Below are 24,456 nucleotides of genomic sequence, written 5' to 3'. Positions count from 1 at the left end.
GTACGTTCTCAGTTTCGTGTAGATTGGGCTCAGGGCTGGTCTGAGTGCCTTGTTGCACCACAGTCTCTCAAACATCTTTTTACTCATGATGGATTGACTAGCGCCAGTGTCCAGTTCCATGGCTTCGGGTAAGCCATTCAATTTTACGTTTAGCATTATAGATGGACATTTCATCGAAAATGTGTGCACCACTTGTACTTCAGCATCTGCCTCCTCTCTGTGATGCTCGAAATTGCTTTGATCCACCATGGACCGATCTTCCTCTGCCACGTGGTGGTTAGCAGGTTTTGCAGAGCTTGCAGCTCGTTTGCAAGCTCGTTGGAGGTGCCCCATTGTTCCACAGCTCTTGCAAACATACCCTATGAAGTGGCATGAATAGGCTGAATGGAAGCCTTCACAACGCCAACAAGGTGTGAATTGCCTTGCATTCATCCTTTGTTGGGGACTCTGAGTCATCTGGGTCACCTGAGGCCTGCTGGCAGTTGCAGACTCATGAGTTCTGCCCTGTACATTTCTGCTCGCAAACACAGTTCCAGTTAATTTATGAACATTGCTAGCACTTGTGTGCTGAGATATTTGTTTGGTGTTATCACTGGTGGACATAAACGCCTGTGCTATCGCAATGGCCTTACTGAGGGTCGGTGTCTCTCCAGTCAAAAGTTTTCGTAGGATGGTCTCGTGGCCAATGCCCAGTACAAAAAAGTCTCTGAGCATCTGCACCAGGTAGCCATCAAACTCACATTGTTCTGCAAGTCGCCTTAGCTCGGCGACGTAGCTCGCCACTTCCTGACCTTCAGATCGCTGGCACATGTAGAACCGATACCTCGCCATCAGCACGCTCTCCCTCGGGTTAAGATGCTCCCGAACTAGTGTACACAGCTCCTCATACAACTTATCTGCGGGTTTCACCGGAGCCAGAAGATTATTCATGAGGCTGTAGGTCGGTGCCCCGCAGACTGTGAGGAGGACCGCTCTCCTTTTTGCAGCGCTTCCTTCTCCGTCCAGCTCGTTGGCTACAAAGTACTGGTCTAGCCGTTTGACATAGGCTTCCCAGTCCTCACCCTCCGAGAACTTCTCCAGGATGCCCACAGTTTGCTGTATCTTTGCGTTGGATTCATCTTCTCGTCGCCAGTTATTGTGTTCCTAACACAGATGAGGCTGCACACAGGGAGGTTAATGTAACAGTGACCTCAGTCTTTAATAAGACACTCCAGAGTGAGGAACAGACCATAGGGGCCGGCTTACATACAGTGCTCGCAAGGGATGCTGGGATCCCTTGGGACTTCAGGTGATGAGCTCCCTGGTGGCAGAACATGGGAGTGCATGCTTTACAGATACACAACACCTCTGCTCCCTCCTTCTCTCCTTCTCTCTCCTTCCCTCCCTCTGTAAATCCCACCTTCCCACCCTCTCTCTCCTTCCCATTCTCTGTCCCTCCCTCCTTCCCTCCCTTTCTCTCTCAATCCTTCCTTCCCTCCCTCTCTCCCTCCCTCTCTCTCCCTCCCTCTCTCTCCCTGCTGATCTCTTTCTCGCCCTCCTTCTCTCCATCTACCTCTTTCTCTCACTCCCTCTCCATCCCTCCCTCCATCTCTCTCCCTCGCTCCCCCTTTTGCCATCTCCCTTCTTCTCCCTCCATCCCTCTCCCGTCTTCTGCCTCTCCCTTTCTCTCTCTCTCTCCCTCCCTCTCGCTCCCTGTCCTTCTCCCTCTCTCTCTCTCCCCTCTCTCTCTCCCTCCCTCTCCCCCTCTCTCTCCCTTCCTCCCCCCTCTCTCTCTCCCTCCCTCCCCCTCTCTCTCTCCCTCCCTCTCCCCTCTCTCTCTCCCTCCCTCTCCCCTCTCTCTCGCACTCCCTCTCGCCCCCTCTCCCTCTCTCCCTCTCCCTCCCTCTCCCTCTCCCTCTCTCGCTCTTCCTCTCTCTCTCTTCCTCTCTCTCCCTTCCTCTCCCCCCTCTCCCTCCCTCCCTCTCCCTTGCTCCCTCACCCTCCCCACCCCGGACCCCGGACCCCTGGCTCCATTCTCAGTGCTGGTGCGGTGGGTCCGGGTACAGTCCACGAGTCTCAGCGATTGGTCCAGCCTGAGCTCCACCGGGGTTATCTATCTCTATAACACAGGGAGTTCTGTTACCCCCCTCTGCCGCCAGCCCCCCCTAACCCCCGCCCCCCCCCCCCCCCGCACCACCACCACCGGGAGCGCTTCTTTCAGTCATTTGGGAAACAAGTCATGTTGCTCACCGGGGAATGGAAAGCTGCACCAAGGCAGCTCCATGAGCAGCTCTGCACTAGGATCATGTACCTGTATGAGGAGCTCCACGCTGGGGCCGTGAGCGTGGGAGCAGCTCCGCGCTGAGGCCGTGTGCCTGTGTGTGAGCAGCTCCATGCTGGGGCCATGTGCCTGTGTGAAGAATGGGAGGAGCTCCGCGCTGGGTTCGTGAGCAGGAGGAGTTCTGCACTGGGGCCAGGTGCCTGTATGAGGAGCTCCGCGCTGGGGCCGTGAGCATGGGAGGAGCTCTGCACTGGGTCCATGTGCCTGTGTGTGAGCAGCTCCGCGTTGGGGCCGTGTAACTGTGTGAAGAGCGGGAGGAGCTCCAAGCTGGGGCTGTGAGCGGGAGGAGCTCCGCACTGGGGCAGTGCCTGTGTGTGGAGCTCTGCGCTGGGGTCGCATGCCTGTATGTGAGGAGCTCCGTGCTGGGGTCCAGTGAGCAGGAGGAGCTCTGCACTGGGGCCCGGTGCCTGTATGAGGAGCTCCGTGCTGGAGCCATGTACACGGGAGAAGCTACGCACTAGGGCTGCGTGTTGTATGTGAAGAGCTCCACACAGGAGCCATGTGCATGTGTGGAGCTCGGTGCTGGGCAATGAGCGGGAGGAGCTCCGCGCTGGAGCCGTGAGTGGGAGGAGCTTCCGCAGGGGCTGTGCCTGTGTGAGGAGCTCCACGCTGGGCCGCTCAACTTCTGCCTGCTTGTATGAGAAGCTCTATGCTGGGGCCATATCTGTGTGCAGAGCTCTGCGCTGGGACCGTGTGCCTGGGTCAGAGCTCCGTGCTGGGGCCGTATCTGCGTGCGGAGCTCCACGCTGGGATTGTGCCTGTGTGCGGAGTTCCGCGCTGGGGCTGCTCAGCCTCCACCCGCCTGTATGATGAGCTCCGCGCTGGGGCCGTGAGCGTGGGAGGAGCTCTGCACTGGGTCCATGTGCCTGTGTGTGAGCAGCTCCGCGTTGGGGCCGTGTAACTGTGTGAAGAGCGGGAGGAGCTCCAAGCTGGGGCTGTGAGCGGGAGGAGCTCCGCACTGGGGCAGTGCCTGTGTGTGGAGCTCTGCGCTGGGGTCGCATGCCTGTATGTGAGGAGCTCCGTGCTGGGGTCCAGTGAGCAGGAGGAGCTCTGCGCTGGGGCCCGGTGCCTGTATGAGGAGCTCCACGCTGGGGCCATATGCACGGGAGAAACTCCGCACTCGGGCTGCTGGCTGTATGTGAAGAGCTCCACACTGGTCCTGTGTGTGCGTGAGGAGGTCCGTGCTGGGGCCATGAGTGGGATGAACTCCGCGCTGGCGCCGTGAGTGGGAGGAGCTCCGCGCTGGTGTCGTGAGTGGGAGGAGCTCCCACTGGGGCCGTGCTTGTGTGAGGAGCTCCGCGCTTGGGTCGTGCCTGAGTGTGGCAGGTCCGCGCTGGGGCTGTATGATTTCATGAGTAGCTCCACACTGGGCCCTTGTGGTGTATGTTAGGAGCTCCGCGCTGTGGCCTGTACCTGTGTGAGGAGCTCAGTGCTGGTGCAGTGCTGCCTGCCTGTATGGAGCTCCGCGCTGGGCCCGTATCTGTGCGTGCAACTCCGTGCTGGGGCCGCTCAGCCTCCGCCTGCTTGCATGAGAAGCTCTGTGCTGGGGCCATATCTGTGAGCAGAGATCTGTTCTGGGACCATGTGCTTGGGTGCGGAGCTCTGTGCTGAGGCCGTGAGCAGGAGGAACTCCGCGCTGGAGCCGTGTGGCGTATGTGAGGAGCTCTGCGCTGGGACATGGTGTGCAGGAGGAGCTCTGCACTGGGGCCATGCGCTGTATGTGAGGAGCTCTGCGCTTGGGCCCGGTGTGCGGGAGGAGCTCCGTGCTGGGGCTGACTGCGTGGGAGGAGCTCGACACTAGGGTCGTGTGCCTGTGTGTGGAGCTCCGTGCTGGGGCTGAACGCTGTATGTGAGGAGCTCCACGCTGGGGCCGTGAGCAGGATGAGCTCCACGCTGGGGCCGTGCTTGTGTGTGGAGCTCCGCATTGGGCTGCGTGCTGAGCTCCGGGGCCCGATGTGCATGAGGAGCCCTGCACTGGGCTGTGATCGGGAGGAGCTACGCACTGGAGCCCTGTATACGGGAGGAGCTCCGTGATTGGGCTATGCCTGTGTGCGGAGCTCTGCACTGGGGTCGCATGCCTCGCTGGGGCTGTGTGCTGTATGTGTGAAGCTCCTCACTGGGGCTGTGTGCTGTATGTGAGGAGCTCCGGGATACGATGTGCTTGAGGAGCTCTGCACTGGGCCATTAGTGGGAGGAGCTACACGCTGGGGCTGTGTGCCTGTATGTGAGGAGCTCCGCGCTAGGGTCGTGTGCGCGGGAGGAGCTCCGCGCTGGGGCTGAGAGCGGGAGGAGTTCCGCGCTGGGGCTATGGCTGTGTGCAGAGCTCTGCGCTGGGGTCGAATGCCTGTATGAGGAGCTCCGCGCTGGGGCCGTGTGCACAGAAGAAGCTCCGTACCAGGGGTGCATGCTGTATGTGAAGAGCTCCACGCTGGGACCCGGTGTGCAGGAGGAGCTCTGCTCTGGAGCCGTGCCAGTGTGTGTAACTCCGTGCTGGTGCCGTGAGCACGAGGAACTCCGCGCTGGGGCCGTGTGGCGTATGTGAGGAGCTCTGCGCTGGGGCATGGTGTGCGGGAGGAGCTCCGTGCTGGGGCTGACTGCGTGGGAGGAGCTCGACACTGGGGTCATGTGCCTGTGTGTGGAGCTCCGTGCTGGGGCTGAATGCTGTATGTGAGGAGCTCCACGTTGGGGCCGTGAGCAGGATGAGCTCCACGCTGGGGCCGTGCTTGTGTGTGGAGCTCCGCGTTGGGCTGCGTGCTGTATGTGAGGAGCTCTGGGGCCCGGTGTGCGTGAGGAGCTCCGCACTGGCGCCATGAGCAGGAGGAGCTCCGCGCTGGGGCTGCGTGCTGTATTGGAGGAACTCCCTGCTGGGGTGTGTGCAGCTCCGTGCTGTGCCGTGCTGCCTGCCTGCATGGAGCTCCGTGCTGGGGCCGTATCTGTGTGTGCAACTCTGCGCTGGGGCCGCTCAGCCTCTGCCTGCTTGTATGAGAAGCTCTGCGCTGGGGCCATATCTGTGAGCAGAGCTCCATGCTGGGACCGTGTACCTGGGTGCGGAGCTCTGCGCGGTGGCCGTATCGGTGTGTGGAGCTCCGTGCTGGGGCTGCGTGCTGTATGTGATGAGCTCCGGGGCCCGATGTGCGTGAGGAGCCCTGCACTGGGCTGTGATCGGGAGGAGCTACGCGCTGGAGCCCTGTGTATGGGAGGAGCTCCGTGCTGGGGCTATGCCTGTGTGTGGAGCTCTGCACTGGGGTCGCATGCCTGTCTGAGGAGCTCCTCGCTGGGGCCGTGTGCACAGGAGAAGCTCCGCGCTAGGGCTGCGTGCTGTGTGTGAAGAGCTCCACGCTGGGACCCGGTGTGCAGGAGGAGCTCTGCGCTGGAGCCATGTCAGTGTGTGTAGCTCCATGCTGTGGCCGTGAGCAGGAGGAACTCCACGCTGGGGCCGTGTGCCGTATGTGAGGAGCTCTGCGCTGGGGCATGGTGTGCGGGAGGAGCTCTGCACTGGGGCCATATGCTGTATGTGAGGATCTCTGCGTTGGGGCCCTGTGTGCGGGAGGAGCTCCGTGCTGGGGCTGACTGCGTGGGAGGAGCTCCACATTGGGGTCATGTGCCTGTGTGTGGAGCTCCGCGCTGGGGCTGAACGTCGTATGTGAGGAGCTCCACGCTGGGGCTGTGAGCGGGATGAGCTCCACGCTGGGGCCGCGCTTGTGTGTGGAGCTCCGCTGGGGCCTTTATGCAGAGCTCCACGCTGAGGTTGCGTGCCTGTATGTGAGGAGCTCCGCGCTGGGGCCCGGTCACTCCTTCGCTCTCGGTGTCCCGGAGCTCGTGTGCACTGGGCCCTTCGTTGCTCGCAGGTTCCAGGGGCAGGGCTGTGTTGGTCGCTTCCCTGCTCCCGGTCACCTGTGGCCGTGGGGTGGCGTATTGCCTCTTCTTTTGGCGGTGGCGCTCTTCCTCATCAGACAAGCTGCCGTCGCTGGTTTCTGCCGAGCTTGGTAGCCGCCTCTTCCTCTTGCGCCTGCGGGCCTTTTTCTTCACTGTCTGCCATTCCGCTTCATCGTCTGATGTCTGCTCGTTTCTGGACTCGGTGCGCTGGGGGAGAGGTTCGCTGCTGGTGGCTCGCAGCTTGCGGTAGCAGGGTTCTCTTCCCCGCCGTCTTGTCCCGAGTCCACGGGGGTGTTGGTCGGGGGCGGGGGGGAGGGTGTGGCTCTCCTCTGGAGCGTTGTGTTCCTCAGCTTCCTCCTCCTCTGGTGCAATGTTTTTGCTGCCTGCACATAGCTGAAGTTGCGCTTGGGGCAGTTTTTGTAAAGGTGCCCAGCCAGACCACAGAGGTTGCAGCACTTGGTCTCCTGACAGTCCTTTGTCTGGTGGCCCTCGTTCTTGCAGTTCCGGCAGATGACAGTCTTGCAGCTTGCCGCCACATGGCCTGCCTTCCCGTGGGTTGGCCAGCGTACACCATGTCGCCCCGACGTCCTCCGATGGAAAAGCTGGAGGGGGGGTGCAGGATGGTTCCGCTGGCGTCCACCTTCATGGTGACCTGGATCTGGCGCTTGCTGGCCCATATTCCCTGCACGTCTTTCACGTCGCTGCTGTTTCCTGCCCCATCGACATACCTGTTGAGGAAAGTCAGCACATCAATGACCGGGATGTGGGGGTTGTACACCTGCACTGTGATAGTGCGTCTTCTCTGCGACGGGAGGGTGAACAGTGGCTCCCAAGTTATCACTGAGCGCAGCGGTTCACTCACCTCCTTCAAACCCTTCAGGAACTTCAGGCAGAGGGCGACGGTTCTGAAGGTCACATCGAAGTAACCTCTCTTCGGGAGGTCCTGCAAGGCGAAGATGTCGGCGATTTTCATGCCGCATGTTCCCAGCAGGATTTTCTTCACGAAAAGGTCCCGGTTGATGGTTGTCTTTCTTCACCATCACTCGGATGGTGTTTCGGACGCCCTGGTTCACCGCTCGGTTGGCCGCCATCCGGGTTGCAGATTCCTCCTTTCGCTGTGAGTTTTGGCCGAAGCCCTCAATCTCTGTTTGCCCCGGTCCAGGGCTTGAGGCCCCCCCCCTTGACGGGTCCAAAGGCTCGCCGAATGATCGGTCGACATGCAGATTTTGTCTCTTCTCTCCAATTGGCGCCCGGCTCAAGCCAAAGGCCAAAGCCAGCAAAACTGGAAAAACTAGTTTCTGCAGTCGGACAATTTGCATATGAATGCCCAATCAACAGGTACTCCACTTGATCTTAGCCAAAAGGCCGAGAAGCGGCCTGTGTGCGAAGCTCCTTGTTGAGGTCGCCAAGCCTCCGTCTGTCTGTATGAGGAGCTCCACACTGGGGTCGTGTTGGTGCGTGGAGCTCCACACTGGGGCTGTGCAGCCTCTGCCAGCCTCTGTGCGGAGCTCTGCGCTGGGGCCGCTCAGCCTTCGCATGCCTGTGCGCGGAGCTCCGCGCTGGGGCTGCCCAGCCTCCGCCTGCCTGTGCGTAGCTCCACGCTGGGGCCGTCCAACCTCCGCCTGCCTGTGCACAGAGCTCCGCCTGCCTATGTGCAGAGCTCCGCGCTGGGGCCATACAGCTTCTCCCTGCCTGTATAAGGAGCTCAACGCTGGCACCGTGCCTGTGCGCGGAGATCCCACTGGGGCCGCCCAGCTTCCCTCTGCCTGTATGAGGAGCTCCGTGCTGGGACCGCCCAGCCTCCGCCTGCCTGTGTGAGGATCTCCGCGCTGGGGCCGCCCAGCCTCCGCCTGCCTGTATGAGGAGCTCCGTGCTGGGGCCCTGCCTGTGCGCGGAGCTCCACGCTGGGGCCGCACAGCCTCCGCCTGCCTGTATAAGGAGTGCCGCGCTAGGGCCACCCAGCCTTCGCCTGTCTCTGTGCGGAGCTCTGCACTGGGGCCGCCCAGCCTTCACATGCCTGTGCGTGGAGCTACGCGCTGGGGCCGCCCAGCCTCCGCCTGCCTGTATGAAGTGCTCCGCGCTGGGGCAGCCCAGCCTTCACCTGCCTGTATGAGGAGCTCCGCGCTGGCACCGTGCCTGTGCACGGAGCTCTGTGCTGGGGCCACCCAGCCTCCACCTGCCTGTATGAGGACTCCACGCTGGGGCCGCCCAGCCTCGGCCTAACTTTATGAAGAGCTCCGCGTTGCGGCCGTGCCTGTAGGAGGAGCTCCGCGCTGGGGCAGCCCAGCCTCTGCCTGCCTGTATGAGGAGCTCCGTGCTGGGGCCGCCTGCCTGTGCGTGGAGCTCCGCGCTGGGGCTGTGTGTATATGAGGAACTCCGCGCTGCGGCCGTGCCTGTAGGAGGAGCTCCACGCTGGGGCAGCCCAGCCTCTGCCTGCCTGTATGAGGAGCTCCGCGCTGCGGCCGTGCCTGTATGAAGAGCTCCGCGCTGGGGCAGCCCAGCCTCCGCCTGCCTGTATGAGGAGCTCCATGCTGGGGCCCTGCCTGTGCGCGGAGCTCCACGCTGGGGCCGCACAGCCTCCGCCTGCCTGTTTGAGGAGCTCCGCGCTAGGGCCACCCAGCCTCCGCCTGTCTCTGTGCGGTGCTCTGCGCTGGTGCCGCCCAGCCTTCACATGCCTGTGCGTGGAGCTCCGTGATGGGGCTGCCCAGCCTTCGCCTGCCTGTATGAGGAGCTCCGTGCTAGGGCCGCCTGCCTGTGCGTGGAGCTCCGCGCTGGGGCTGTGTGTTTATGAGGAACTCCGCGCTGGGGCTGTGCAACCTCCGTTTGCCTGTATGCGGAGCTCCGCGCTGGGGCCGCCAGCCTCCGCCTGCCTGTATGAGGAGCTCCACGCTGGGGCCGCCCAGCCTCGGCCTAACTTTATGAGGAGCTCCGCGCTGGGGCCCTGCCTGTATGAGGAGCTCCGTGCTGGGGCCGCCTGCCTGTGCGTGGAGCTCCGCGCTGTGTGTCTGTGAGGAACTCCACGCTGGGGCCGTGCAACCTCCGCTTGCCTCTATGCGGAGCTCCGCACTGGGGCCGCCAGCCTCCGCCTGCCTGTATGAGGAGCTCCACGCTGGGGCCGCCTGCTTGTGCGTGGAGCTCCGCGCTGGAGCTGTGTCTATGAGGAACTCCGCGCTGGGGCCGCGCAACCTCCGCCTGCCTGTGCGCGGAGCTCTGCGCTGGGGCTGCCTGCCTGTGCGCGGAGCTCTGCGCTGGGGCCGCCTGTCTCCGCGCGGAGCTCTGCGCTGGGGCCGCCTGCCTGTGCGCGGAGCTCCGCGCTGGGGCCGCCTGCCTCCGCCTGCCTGTCAGGCTTTGCCGAGCTGCGGGAGGGAGCGGAGCGGGGCCGGGCTGCGCTGCGCCAGTCTCCAGTCTCCAGTCTCCCCCACACCGGGACCATGCAGCGGGCCGCTGTGGCCGTGCTGTGCTCCGGGCTGTTGGCGTGTGTCTCCGGAGCTTTCCCCAGCAGCCTGCAGATCGGTAAGGACACTTCTCCCAAACACCTCGCACTTGGATCGCCCGCAGCCGCCGCTCGCTGACAATAAGTTGTTCCCTGTCTCCATCACCCGCTCCCCTTCCCCACTAAATCGCAATTGTTTGCTGTATTTGTGCCATTTATTGCTGTTACATTGAGTGAGATTGGCGCCCGCAGCTGTCTCAATTGTCATTCCCTGTCTCCAGGTGCTCTCTTCCCCAAACAACAATCCCAGGAATATTCCGCCTTCCGATTCGGATTATCCTTCTACAACACGGACACTCTGTACAAGCTCATCACCCAGACCGAGAATGTGGATATCAGCAACAGCTTCTCCGTCACTAACGCCTGTGAGTTACTGCCCGCAGCCCGGGCTGGGAGCTGGGTCTGTACCCTCACCCCGAGAGTCTGCAGCCGGGAACCTCGGGGAGGGGGAGAGGGGGAGAGAGAGGGCTAACAGGGACAGAGCTAGGTCTGCACCCTCACCCCGAGAGTCTGCAGCCGGGAACCTCGGGGAGAGGGGAGAGGGGGGTGGGAGAGGGGGAGAGAGAGGGGGAAAGAGAGGGCTAACAGGGGCAGAGCTGGGTCTGTACCCTCACCCCGAGAGTCTGCAGCCGGGAACCTCGGGGAGAGGGGAGAGGGGGTTGGGAGAGGGGGAAAGAGAGGTCTAACAGGGGCAGAGCTAGGTCTGTACCCTCACCCCGAGAGTCTGCAGCCGGGAACCTCGGGGAGAGGGGAGAGGGGGTTGGGAGAGGGGGAAAGAGAGGGCTAACAGGGGCAGAGCTGGGTCTGTACCCTCACCCCGAGAGTCTGCAGCTGGGAACCTCGGGGAGAGGGAAGAGAGGGGTGGGAGAGGAGGAGAGAGAGGGCTAACAGGGACAGAGCTAGGTCTGCACCCTCACCCCGAGAGTCTGCAGCTGGTAACCTCGGGGAGGGGGAGAGGGGGAGAGAGAGGGCTAACAGGGACAGAGCTGGGTCTGCACCCTCACCCCGAGAGTCTGCAGCCGGGAACCTCAGGGAGAGGCGAGAGGGACAGGGAGGGAGATAGAGGGGAAGAGAGGAGATGGGGGGAGAGGAGAGGAGAGAGGGAGAGGGCGAGGTGTGGGGGGAGGGAGAGGGAAGAGGTAGGGAGGGAGCGGGAGGGGAGAGGAAGAGGAGGAGAGAGAGGGAGGATAGAGAGAGATAGAGCGAGGGAAGGCAAGTCGAGAGGGAGAGAGGGGGGAGTGAGAAAGACAGGTGAAAGGAGGTAGAGAATGGAAGAGAGAGAGAGGGGGAGAGAGCGAGGGAGGAGAGCGGAGGGAAAGGACAGGAGAGGCAGAGGGTGAGGGAAGGAGAGAGGGAGTGGGGTGGAGATGGGCAGAGAGGGAGAGGAAGCCTGGGTTGAGAGCATTCTGATATTCAAACCAAACACTTGGAAGGGAAAAGGTTGTGTGTTGAAACGACTGCCTGGAATAGAGTGTGATTATTTGCAGAGAACGAGCAGCGTATCGGTAATGTTTCAGGAATTGCTGTGTGTTGTTTACGGAGGTTGGTGTCGGGCTCTGGGCAGTGTGGATTGCGAGAATAACGAGAATAACACGGGGAGCTGCTCGAGCCCAGGGCACTGACGGGGGCTCTTACACCGGGACTGTCCCAGGGACACAGAGTGAGTGTGAGGGCAGGAGGCGAGCTCCTGGCACAGGCTGGGGGGTGGGGGGGGGGAGCACACCGGGGGAGGACACAGCAGGGGGGCACACCGGGGGAGGACACAGCAGGGGGGGTGCACCGGGGGGGGGGCACACCAGGGGGGCACACCGGGGGGGGGGGGCACACCGGGGGAGGACACAGCAGGGGGGGCACACCGGGGGGGGGGCACACTGGAGGAAGCACACTAGGGGGGCACACTGGGTGTGGGTGCGGAGGGGGGGCTCTGGGGATACTGCGGGGGGCACTGGAGGGGGGGCTCTGGGTGAGGGGGCACGTATTGCAGTGTGTCACTGGAGCGGACGGTTGCAGTGCTGAGCTACAGACAGAATGTCCGCTTCCACATAAACATTCCCTGGGTTTCACCGTTCATTCAGAATTGTAAAAGATATGTGAATGTGCAGAGTGGCAGTGTGGGGGTGAGAATCGGTGGGACCGGGGCCGGTTACGAGCTGCACACTGAATGTGTGTTGGTTCCACTGGGAGCAAATTATTGAGAGCAGCAGGCTACCCCAGCATCACTTTACAGCAATATCGGCGGGTCCGGATCAGTGTGTGAGGGCTGGTGCTGTGACTGGAGAGGGTCTTGGTCTCAGAGAGTTACAGCACAGGAGGAGGCCATTCGGCCCATCGTGTCCGCGCCGGCCGACCAAGAGCTACCCAGCCTAATCCCACTTTCCAGCTCTCGGTCCGTAGCCCTGTGGGTTACGGCACTTCAGGTGCACATCCAGGTACTGTTTAAATGTGGTGAGGGTTTCTGCCTCTACCACCCTTTCAGGCCGTGAGTTCCAGACCCCCACCACCCTCTGGGTGAAGAAAGTTCCCCTCAACTCCCCTCTACACCTCCCCCCAATTACTTTAAATCTATATCCCTTGGTTGTTGACCCCTCTGCTAAGGGAAATAGGTCCTTCCTATCCACTCTATCCAGGCCCCTCATAATTTTATACACCTCAATCAGGTCTCCCCTCAGCCTCCTCTGTTACAAAGAAAACAACCCCAGCCTATCCAATCTTTCCTCAGCTAACATTCTCCAGTCCAGGCAACATCCTCATAAATCTCCTCTGACTAGTGGGGTACCGCAAGGTTCTGTGCTGGGGCCCCAGCTGTTTACACTGTACATTAAGGATTTAGACGAGGGGATTAAATGTAGTATCTCCAAATTTGCGGATGACACTAAGTTGGGTGGCTGTGTGAGCTGCGAGGAGGATGCTATGAGGCTGCAGAGCGACTTGGATAGGTTAGGTGAGTGGGCAAATGCATGGCAGATGAATAATGTGGATAAATGTGAGGTTATCCACTTTGGTGGTAAAAACAGAGAGACAGACTATTATCTGAATGGTGACAGATTAGGAAAAGGGGAGGTGCAACGAGACCTGGGTGTCATGGTACATCAGTCATTGAAGGTTGGCATGCAGGTACAGCAGGCGGTTAAGAAAGCAAATGGCATGTTGGCCTTCATAGCGAGGGGATTTGAGTACAGGGGCAGGGAGGTGTTGCTACAGTTGTACAGGGCCTTGGTGAGGCCACACCTGGAGTATTGTGTACAGTTTTGGTCTCCTAACTTGAGGAAGGACATTCTTGCTATTGAGGGAGTGCAGCGAAGGTTCACCAGACTGATTCCCGGGATGGCGGGACTGACATATCAAGAAAGACTGGATCAACTGGGCTTGTATTCACTGGAGTTCAGAAGAATGAGAGGGGATCTCATAGAAACGTTTAAAATTCTGATGGGTTTAGGCAGGTTAGATGCAGGAAGAATGTTCCCAATGTTGGGGAAGTCCAGAACCAGGGGTCACAGTCTAAGGATAAGGGGTAAGCCATTTCGGACCGAGATGAGGAGAAACTTCTTCACCCAGAGAGTGGTGAACCTGTGGAATTCTCTACCACAGAAAGTTGTTGAGGCCAATTCACTAAATATATTCAAAAAGGAGTTAGATGTAGTCCTTCCTACTCGGGGGATCAAGGGGTATGGCGAGAAAGCAGGAAGGGGGTACTGAAGTTGCATGTTCAGCCATGAACTCATTGAATGGCGGTGCAGGCTCGAAGGGCCGAATGGCCTACTCCTGCACCTATTTTCTATGTTTCTACCCTTTCCAGTGCAATCACATCTTTCCTGTAATGTGGTCACCAGAACTGCACGCTGTATTCCAGCTGTGGCCTAATCAGTGTTTTATACAGTTCAAGCATAACCTCCCTGCTCTTGTATTCCATGCCTCGGCTAATAAAGGCAAGTATTCCATATGCCTTCTTAACCACCTCATCTACCTGGCCTGCTCCCTTCAGGGATCTGTGGACCTGCACTCCCAGGTCCCTCTGTTCCTCTACACTTCTCAGTGTCCGACCATTTAATGTGTATTCCCTTGTCTTGTTAGCCCTCCCCAAATGCATTACCTCACACTTCTCCAGATTGAATTCCATTTGCCCCTGTTCTGCCCACCTGACCAGTTGATCGATCAATCACACAGCTGATTTTAGTGTCATCTGCAATCTTCTTAATCATGCTTCCTACATTTAAGTCCAAATCATTGATATATACCACAAAAAGCAAGGGACCCAGTACTGAGCCCGACGGAACCCCACTGGATACAACCTTCCAGTCACAAAAACACCCATCAACCATTACCCTTTGCTTCCTGCCTCTGAGACAATTTTGGATCCAACTTGTCACTTTGCCCTGGATCCCATGGGCTTTTACTTTCGTGATCAGTCTGCCATGTGGGACCTTATCAAAAGCTTTACTCAAGTCCATATACACTACATCGTACGCACTGCCCTCGTCGACTCTCCTAGTTACCTCCTCGAAAAATTAAATCAAGTTAGTCAGACAGGACCTTCCCTTAACAAATCCATGCTGACTGTCCTTGATTAATCCACGTCTTTCCAAATGAAGATTTATCCTGTCCCTCAAAATTTTCTCCAATAATTTTCCCACCACTGAGGTTAGGCTGACTGGCCTGTAATTACTCGGTCTATCCCTTTCTCCCTTTTTACACAAAGGTACCACATTAGCAATCCTCCAGTCCTCTGTTAACGCACTCTCCCCGGTCTGTGAGTGGTGTGGGTCACTCTCTCCAGGCTGTGAGTGGTGTGGGTCACTCTCTCCGGGCTGTGAGTGGTGTGGGTCACTCTCTCCGGGCTATGAGTGGTGTGGGTCACTCTCTCCGGGCTGTGAGTGGTGTGGGTCACTCTCTCCGGGCTGTGAGTGGTGTGGGTCACTCTCTCCGGGCTGTGAGTGGTGTGGGTCACTCTCTCCGGGCTGTGAGTGGTGTGGGTCACTCCCCAGGCTGTGAGTGGTGTGGGTCACTCCCTGGGCTGTGAGTGGTGTGGGTCACTCCCCGGGCTGTGAGTGGTGTGGGTCACTCCCTGGGCGGTGAGTGGTGTGGGTCACTCCCTGGGCGGTGAGTGGTGTGGGTCACTCCCTGGGCGGTGAGTGGTGTGGGTCACTCCCTGGGCGGTGAGTGGTGTGGGTCACTCCCCGGGCGGTGAGTGGTGTGGGTCACTCCCCGGGCTGTGAGTGGTGTGGTCACTCCCTGGGCGGTGAGTGGTGTGGGTCACTCCCTGGGCGGTGAGTGGTGTGGGTCACTCCCTGGACGGTGTGTGGTGTGGGTCACTCCCTGGGCTGTGAGTGGTGTGGGTCACTCCCTGGGCTGTGAGTGGTGTGGGTCACTCCCCGGGCTGTGAGTGGTGTGGGTCACTCCCTGGACGGTGAGTGGTGTGGGTCACTCCCTGGGCTGTGAGTGGTGTGGGTCACTCCCTGGGCAGTGAGTGGTGTGGGTCACTCCCTGGACGGTGAGTGGTGTGGGTCACTCCCCGGGCTGTGAGTGGTGTGGGTCACTCCCCGGGCTGTGAGTGGTGTGGGTCACTCCCTGGACGGTGAGTGGTGTGGGTCACTCCCCGGGCTGTGAGTGGTTTGGGTCACTCCCTGGACGGTGAGTGGTGTGGGTCACTCCCCGGGCTGTGAGTGGTGTGGGTCACTCCCCGGGCTGTGAGTGGTGTGGGTCACTCCCTGGACGGTGAGTGGTGTGGGTCACTCCCTGGGCAGTGAGTGGTGTGGGTCTTTCCCTGGGCGGTGAGTGGTGTGGGTCACTCCCCGGGCTGTGAGTGGTGTGGGTCTTTCCCCGGGCTGTGAGTGGTGTGGGTCTTTCCCCGGGCTGTGAGTGGTGTGGGTCACTCCCTGGGCGGTGAGTGGTGTGGGTCACTCCCTGGACGGTGAGTGGTGTGGGTCTTTCTCTGGGCGGTGAGTGGTGTGGGTCACTCCCCGGGCTGTGAGTGGTGTGGGTCTTTCCCCGGGCTGTGAGTGGTGTGGGTCTTTCCCCGGGCTGTGAGTGGTGTGGGTCACTCCCCGGGCTGTGAGTGGTGTGGGTCACTCCCCGGGCTGTGAGTGGTGTGGGTCACTCCCTGGGCGGTGAGTGGTGTGGGTCACTCCCTGGGCTGTGAGTGGTGTGGGTCACTCCCCGGGCTGTGAGTGGTGTGGGTCACTCCCCGGGCTGTGAGTGGTGTGGGTCACTCCCTGGACGGTGAGTGGTGTGGGTCACTCCCCGGGCTGTGAGTGGTGTGGGTCACTCCCCGGGCTGTGAGTGGTGTGGGTCACTCCCTGGACGGTGAGTGTTGTGGGTCACTCCCTGGGCTGTGAGTGGTGTGGGTCACTCTCTCCGGGCTGTGAGTGGTGTGGGTCACTCCCCGGGCTGTGAGTGGTGTGGGTCACTCCCTGGGCTGTGAGTGGTGTGGGTCACTCCCCGGGCTGTGAGTGGTGTGGGTCACTCCCTGGGCGGTGAGTGGTGTGGGTCACTCCCTGGGCGGTGAGTGGTGTGGGTCACTCCCTGGGCGGTGAGTGGTGTGGGTCACTCCCTGGGCGGTGAGTGGTGTGGGTCACTCCCCGGGCGGTGAGTGGTGTGGGTCACACCCTGGGCGGTGAGTGGTGTGGGTCACTCCCTGGGCGGTGAGTGGTGTGGGTCACTCCCCGGGCTGTGAGTGGTGTGGGTCACTCCCTGGGCGGTGAGTGGTGTGGGTCACTCCCTGGACGGTGTGTGGTGTGGGTCACTCCCTGGGCTGTGAGTGGTGTGGGTCACTCCCTGGGCTGTGAGTGGTGTGGGTCACTCCCCGGGCTGTGAGTGGTGTGGGTCACTCCCTGGACGGTGAGTGGTGTGGGTCACTCCCTGGGCTGTGAGTGGTGTGGGTCACTCCCTGGGCAGTGAGTGGTGTGGGTCACTCCCCGGGCTGTGAGTGGTGTGGGTCACTCCCCGGGCTGTGAGTGGTGTGGGTCACTCCCTGGACGGTGAGTGGTGTGGGTCACTCCCCGGGCTGTGAGTGGTGTGGGTCACTCCCTGGACGGTGAGTGGTGTGGGTCACTCCCCGGGCTGTGAGTGGTGTGGGTCACTCCCCGGGCTGTGAGTGGTGTGGGTCACTCCCTGGACGGTGAGTGGTGTGGGTCACTCCCTGGGCGGTGAGTGGTGTGGGTCACTCCCCAGGCTGTGAGTGGTGTGGGTCTTTCCCCGGGCTGTGAGTGGTGTGGGTCTTTCCCCGGGCTGTGAGTGGTGTGGGTCACTCCCTGGGCGGTGAGTGGTGTGGGTCACTCCCTGGACGGTGAGTGGTGTGGGTCTTTCCCTGGGCGGTGAGTGGTGTGGGTCACTCCCCGGGCTGTGAGTGGTGTGGGTCACTCCCCGGGCTGTGAGTGGTGTGGGTCACTCCCCGGGCTGTGAGTGGTGTGGGTCACTCCCTGGGCGGTGAGTGGTGTGGGTCACTCCCTGGGCTGTGAGTGGTGTGGGTCACTCCCCGGGCTGTGAGTGGTGTGGGTCACTCCCCGGGCTGTGAGTGGTGTGGGTCACTCCCTGGACGGTGAGTGGTGTGGGTCACTCCCCGGGCTGTGAGTGGTGTGGGTCACTCCCTGGGCTGGGAGTGGGATGAAGACACAGTGTTGTCAAGGGTGGGGTGTGTATTTGGAGCAGACCCTTGCCCCTAGCTCCAGTCTGTACTAAGAGAATTGGAGCTGACTGAAAGCGTTTCTGATAAAGCCTCTCTCCAGCTGTCCAACATCGAAAGGGATCTGAGAAGCTGGAGCCATTCTGCCCCAGCCTGCTCTCATTGTGTTGGTCTTTTTTTCAAATGCTATTTTAAATTTTTTTTCCTCTGAAATAATTGTCTTCTGTCTGCTGATAAATCCGTCATTTACTGACTGCGATTGCCTGCCTGCTCTCGTTCTCCCCGTTCCCCGCAACATCCGCTGGGAATCTCGCTCTCCCACCTCGCCCCTCACCTTTTCCACTTCACTGACGGCTGTGTTCAGACCCACAGGTTCCCTCATTGCACATCAGCAAGGTGCAACAGAGTACTCACTCACTCACTCACTCACTCACTCACTCACTCACTCACTCACTCACTCACTCACTCACCTCACTCTCACTCACTCACCTCACTCTCACTCACTCACTCACTCACCTCACTCACTCTCACTCACTCACTCACCTCACTCTCACTCACTCTCACTCACTCACCTCACTCACACTCACTCTCACTCACTCACCTCACTCACACTCACTCTCACTCACTCACCTCACTCACACTCACTCTCACTCACCTCACTCACACTCACTCTCACTCACTCACTCTCACTCACTCTCACTCACTCACTCTCACTCACTCATTCACTCACTCACCTCACCTCACTCACCTCACTCTCACTCACTCTCACTCACACTCACCTCACTCACACTCACTCTCACTCACTCTCACTCACTCACTCACACTCACCTCACTCACCTCACTCACACTCACACTCACACTCACTCACTCACACTCACCTCACTCACCTCACTCACACTCACTCTCACTCACTCACTCACTCACTCACCTCACTCACCTCACTCACACTCACTCTCACTCACTCTCACTCACTCACACTCACCTCACTCACCTCACTCACCTCACTCACTCACATCACTCACATCACTCACTCACTCTCAACTCACTCTCACTCACTCACTCACTCTCTCACTCACTCACTCTCACTCACTCTCACTCACTCACTCACACGCACTCACACTCACTCACACTCACTCACACTCACTCACTCACTCACTCACTCTCACTCACTCTCACTCACTCACACTCACTCACACTCACTCACACTCACCTCACTCACCTCACTCACCTCACTCACACTCACCTCACTCACACTCACTCTCACTCACTCACTCTCACTCACTCACTCACTCACCTCACTCACCTCACTCACACTCACTCTCACTCACTCTCACTCACTCTCACTCACTCACACTCACCTCACTCACCTCACTCACCTCACTCACCTCACTCACTCACATCACTCACATCACTCACTCACTCTCAACTCACTCTCACTCACTCACTCACTCTCTCACTCACTCTCACTCACTCACTCTCACTCACTCACTCTCACTCACTCTCACTCACTCACACTCACTCACACTCACTCACACTCACTCACACTCACTCACTCACACTCACTCACACTCACTCTCACTCACTCACTCTCACTCACTCACTCTCACTCACTCACACTCACTCACACTCACTCACACTCACTCACTCTCACTCGCTCACACTCACTCACTCACTCACACACACACACACACACACTCACACTCACTCACACTCACACTCACACACACTCATACACACTCACACTCACTCACACTCACACTCACACTCACACTCACGCACACTCACACTCATTCACACTCACTCACACTCACACTCACTCACACTCACACTCACTCACACTCACTCACACTCACTCACACTCACACTCACTCACACTCACACTCACATTCACACTCACTCACACTCACACTCACTCACACTCACACTCACTCACACTCACACTCACACTCTCTCTCTCTCACATTCACACTCTCTCTCTCACACTCACACACTCTCTCACACACACACACTCTCTCTCTCACACACTCACACACTCTCTCACACACATACACTCTCTCTCTCACACTCACACTCACACACTCACTCACATTCACTCACTCACACACACACACTCACACACTCACACACTCACTCACTCACTCACACTCACTCACTCACTCACTCACACACTCACACACTCACACACTCACACACTCACACACTCACACTCTCTCTCTCTCACACTCACACACTCTCTCACACACACACACTCTCTCTCTCACACTCACACTCACACACTCTCTCACACACACTCTCACACAAAGACATCATCATCATAGGCAGCCCCTTGGAATCGAGGAAGACTTGCTTCCACTCCTGAAGTGAGTCCTTAGGTGGCTGAACAGTCCAATACAAGAGCCACAGACTCTGTCACAAGTGGGACAGATAGTCGTTGTGGGAAGGGGTGGGTGGGACTGGTTTGCTGCACGCTCCTTCCGCTGCCTGCGCTTGGTTTCCGCATGCTCTCGGCGACGAGACTCGAGGTGCTCAGCGCCCTCCCGAATGCACTTCCTCCACTTAGGGCGGTCTTTGGCCAGGGACTCCCAGGTGTCAGTGGGGATGTTGCACTTTATCAGGGAGGCTTTGAGGGTGTCCTTGTAACGTTTCCTCTGCCCACCTTTGGCTCGTTTGCCGTGAAGGAGCTCCGAGTAGAGCACTTGCTTAGGGAGTCTCATGTCTGGTATGTGGACAATGTGGCCCTGCCCAGCGGAGCTGGTCGAGTGTGGTCAGTGCTTCAGTGCTGGGGATGTTAGCCTGGGCGAGGACACTGATGTTGGTGCATCTGTCCTCGCAGGGGATTTGCAGGATCTTGCGGAGACATCGTTGGTGATATATCTCCAGCAACTTGAGGTGTCTACTGTACATGGTCTATGTCTCTGAGCCATACAGGAGGGCGGGTATCACTACAGCCCTGTTGACCATGAGCTTGGTGGCAGATTTGAGGGTCTGGTCTTCAAACAGTCTTTTCCTCAGGTGGCCGAAGGCTGCACTGGAGGCGATGTTGGATCTCGTTGTCGATGCCTGCTCTTGTTGATAGGAGGCTCCTGAGATAGGGGAAATGGTCCACGTTGTCCAGGGCCGTGCCGTGGATCTTGATGACTGGGGGGGCAGTGCTGTGCGGTGAGGACAGGCTGGTGGAGAACCTTTATCTTGCTTATGTTTAGCGTAAGGCCCATGCTTTCGTACGCCTCAGTAAATACGTCGACTATGTCCTGGAGTGCGGCCTCTGTATGTGCGCAGACGCAGGCGTCGTCCGCTTACTCGACGACAGAGGTTGGGGTGGTCTTGGACCTGGCCTAGAGGTGGCGTGGGTTAAACAGCTTCCCACTGGTTCTGTAGTTTCGTTCCACTCCAGCGGGGAGCTTGTTGACTGTGAGGTGGAGCATGGCAGCGAGGAAGATTGAGAAGAGGGTTGGGGCGATGACACAGCCCTGTTTGACACACACACACTCTCTCACACAAAGACACACACACACACTCCCACTCACACATACACAGGCACAAAGACACAGGCATACACGCACTCACATGCACACACAGAAACACAAACACACATACAAACACATACATGTGTCGTGTTTACACACACAGCACCGTGAGACAGAGACGATGTGATGATGTCGTCCCCAGAGATGACTGAAGGCTGCACTCCGATCGCTGGGTAACTAAATTAACTGTCACTGACGAACGAAGAAAATTGAGAAATATTATTGACAGCACTTCAAATTTCATCCTAATGAAATTCTGAGAGAGTTAAGTTTGGCTAATTTCCCAGAGTGTGGAACGATGTCTGGGAGTTCCCTGTGGAACAGGAGCCCAGGCTCGGAGCCGGACCGGACCGGACCGGGTCGGAACGGATCAGTCCAGGGAGGTTGGGCCTGTCTCACATCACACATGGAGCAGTTTTCCACTCTCACTGCGCGATGTTCCCGAGACAGCGACAGCCCGTTTCTCATTGCATTCGAGCTATCATTCAGCATTTCCCCAATGCACGATGAACCCGGCAGCAGAATGTGCTGCTAACTGCTGGTATCGAACACACTGAGATCATTGTTTGGGTCCGGTGGATAGGTGTGCTTGGTTTGAATATTCTGGGGCATTATTCAGCCGCTGAGTGACAAGAAGACTGCTGGCCCCAGCCTGTGTCCTTTAATCTGATCGAAGGCTCACCATCCACTGTCAGAGTGGCCGCCAGCTGTGGAGATAACCAGCTTTGCTCAGTTGCCTCCAATCGAGGTTCATTGGCATTTATCGCTGAACAGGCTATGATGAATGTTATTACTACATTTTCTTTTGAAGATTGGACAGATTCTCTGGCTGCAAGCAATACAGAAATTTCACGGCTTTGATTCAATCGGTCATAGGTTACAGGACACTGTACAGCGAGGATTATTGGACAGTGTACACAGGATTATTGCACAGTGTACTGAGGATTATTGCACAGTGTACTCAGGATTATTGCACAGTGTACACACAGGATTATTGCACAGTGTACACAGATTATTGGACAGTGTACAGAGGATTATTGGACAGTGTACTCAGGATTATTGGACAGTGTACTCAGGATTATTGGATAGTGTATACAGGATTATTGGACAGTGTACAGAGGATTATTGGACAGTGTACACGGGATTATTGGACAGTGTACACAGGATTATTGCACAGTGTACTCAGGATTATTGGACAGTGTACACACTGGGTTATTGGACAGTTTACACAGGATTATTGGATAGTGTACTGAGGATTATTGGACAGTGTACACAGAATTATTGCACAGTGTACTCAGGATTATTGGACAGTGTATTCAGGATTATTGGACAGTGGACACAGGATTATTGCACAGTGTACTCAGGATTATTGGACAGTGTACACACTGGATTATTGGACAGTTTACTCAGGATAATTGGACAGTGGACACACGGGATTATTGCACAGTTTACACAGGATTATTGGATAGTGTACAGAGGATTATTGGACAGTGTACACAGAATTATTGCACAGTGTACTCAGGATTATTGCACAGTGTACTCAGGATTATTGGACAGTTTATACAGGATTATTGGACAGTGTTCACAGGATTATTGGACAGTGTACACAGGATTATTGGACAGTGTACACACAGGATTATTGGACAGTGGACACACAGGATTATTGGACAGTGTTCTCAGGATTATTGGACAGTATAGACAGGATTATTGGACAGTGTACTCAGGATTATTGGACAGTGTACACACAGGATTATTGGACAGTGTACACACAGGATTATTTGACAGTGGACACACAGGATTATTGGACAGTGTACTCAGGATTATTGCACAGTGTACTAAGGATTACTGCACAGTGTACACAGGTTTATTGGACAGTGTACACACTGGATTATTGGACAATGGACACACTGGATTATTGGACAGTGGGCACACTGGATTATTGGACAGTGGACACTCAGGATTATTGGACGGTGTACACAGGATTATTGGACAGTGTGCACAGGATTATTGGACAGTGTACACAGGATTATTGGACAGTGTACCCAGGATTATTGGACAGTGTACACACAGGAATATTGGACAGTACAAAGGATTATTAATGTACACAGGATTATTGGACATTGTGCACAAAGGATTATTAGACAGTGTACACACAGGATTATTGGACAGTGTACACACAAGATTATTGGACAGTGTAGTCAGGATTATTGGAAAGTGTGCACAGTATTATTGGACAGTGTACAGAGGATTATTGGACAGTGTACAGAGGATTATTGGACAGTGTACTCTGGATTATTGGACAGTGTACACACAGGATTATTGGACAGTGAACACACAGGATTATTGGACAGTGTTCACAGGATTATTGGACAGTGTACTCAGGATTATTGGACAGTGTATGCAGGATTACTGCACAGTGTACTAAGGATTACTGCACAGTGTACACAGGATTACTGCACAGTGTACTCAGGATTATTGGACAGTGTACACAGGATTATTGGACGGTGTACACAGGATTATTGGACGGTGTGCACAGGATTATTGGACAGTGTGCACAGGATTATTGGACAGTGTACACACAGGAAGATTGGACAGTACAAAGGATTATAAATGTACACACGATTATTGGACAGTGTGCACAAAGGATTATTGGACAGTGTACACGCAGGATCATTGGACAGTGTACACACAGGATTATTGGACAGTGTACACACAAGATTATTGGACAGTGTCGTCAGGATTATTGGAAAGTGTGCACAGGATTATTGGACAGTGTACAGAGGATTATTGGACAGTGTACACAGGATTATTGGACAGTGTACTCATGATTATTGGACAGTGGACACACAGGATTATTGGATAGTGTACACAGAATTATTGGACAGCGTACAGAGGATTATTGGACAGTTAACACCGGATTATTGGACAGTGTACTCAGGACTATTGCACAGTATCCACAGGATTATTGGACAGTGTACACAGGATTATTGGACAGTGTACTCTGGATTATTGGACAGTGTACACACAGGATTATTGGACAGTGAACACACAGGATTATTGGACACTGTACACACAATTATTGGACAGTGTACTCAGGATTATTGGACAGTGTACTCAGGATTATTGGACAGTGTACTCAGGATTAATGCACAGTGTACTCAGGATTAATGCACAGTGTACTCAGGATTAATGCACAGTGTACGCAGGATTAATGCATAGTGTACTCAGGATTACTGCACAGTGTACACAGGATTACTGCACAATGTACACAGGATTATTGGACAGTGTACACAAGATTATTGGACAGTGTACACAGGATTATTGGACAGTGGACACACTGTATTATTGGACAGTGGACAGTCAGGATTATTTGGACAGGGTGCACAGGATTATTGGACAGTGTACTCAGGATTATTGGAAAATGTACACAGGATTATTGGACAGTGTACACACAGGATTACTGGACAGTGTACTCAGGATTTTTGGACAGTGTACACAGGATTATTGGACAGTGTACTCAGGATTATACGACAGTGTACACACGATTATTGGACAGTGTAATCAGGATTATTGGACAGTGTACACACAGGATTATTGGACAGTGTACACAGGATTATTGGAC

The 24,456-nt window shown here is 56.9% G+C and overlaps 1 protein-coding gene across 1 annotated transcript in view; it reads left to right on the top strand.

Moving 5' to 3' along the window:
* Nucleotides 1-9,627: 9,627 nt before the first annotated feature.
* Nucleotides 9,628-24,456, top strand: part of LOC139261979 (glutamate receptor 1-like) — a 631,175-nt gene continuing 616,346 nt past the window's right edge. The window contains exons 1-2 of the mRNA XM_070877138.1: nt 9,628-9,709; nt 9,911-10,054. Of these exons, the coding sequence (XP_070733239.1) occupies nt 9,628-9,709; nt 9,911-10,054 (226 nt within the window). The remainder of the gene's footprint in view (nt 9,710-9,910; nt 10,055-24,456) is intronic.

Source organism: Pristiophorus japonicus, chromosome 4 (assembly GCF_044704955.1).
Source record: "Pristiophorus japonicus isolate sPriJap1 chromosome 4, sPriJap1.hap1, whole genome shotgun sequence".
Taxonomy (NCBI): domain Eukaryota; kingdom Metazoa; phylum Chordata; class Chondrichthyes; family Pristiophoridae; genus Pristiophorus; species Pristiophorus japonicus.
The sequence above is the reverse complement of the archived record's forward strand: the minus strand, read 5'-3'. Positions and strand labels throughout refer to the sequence as shown.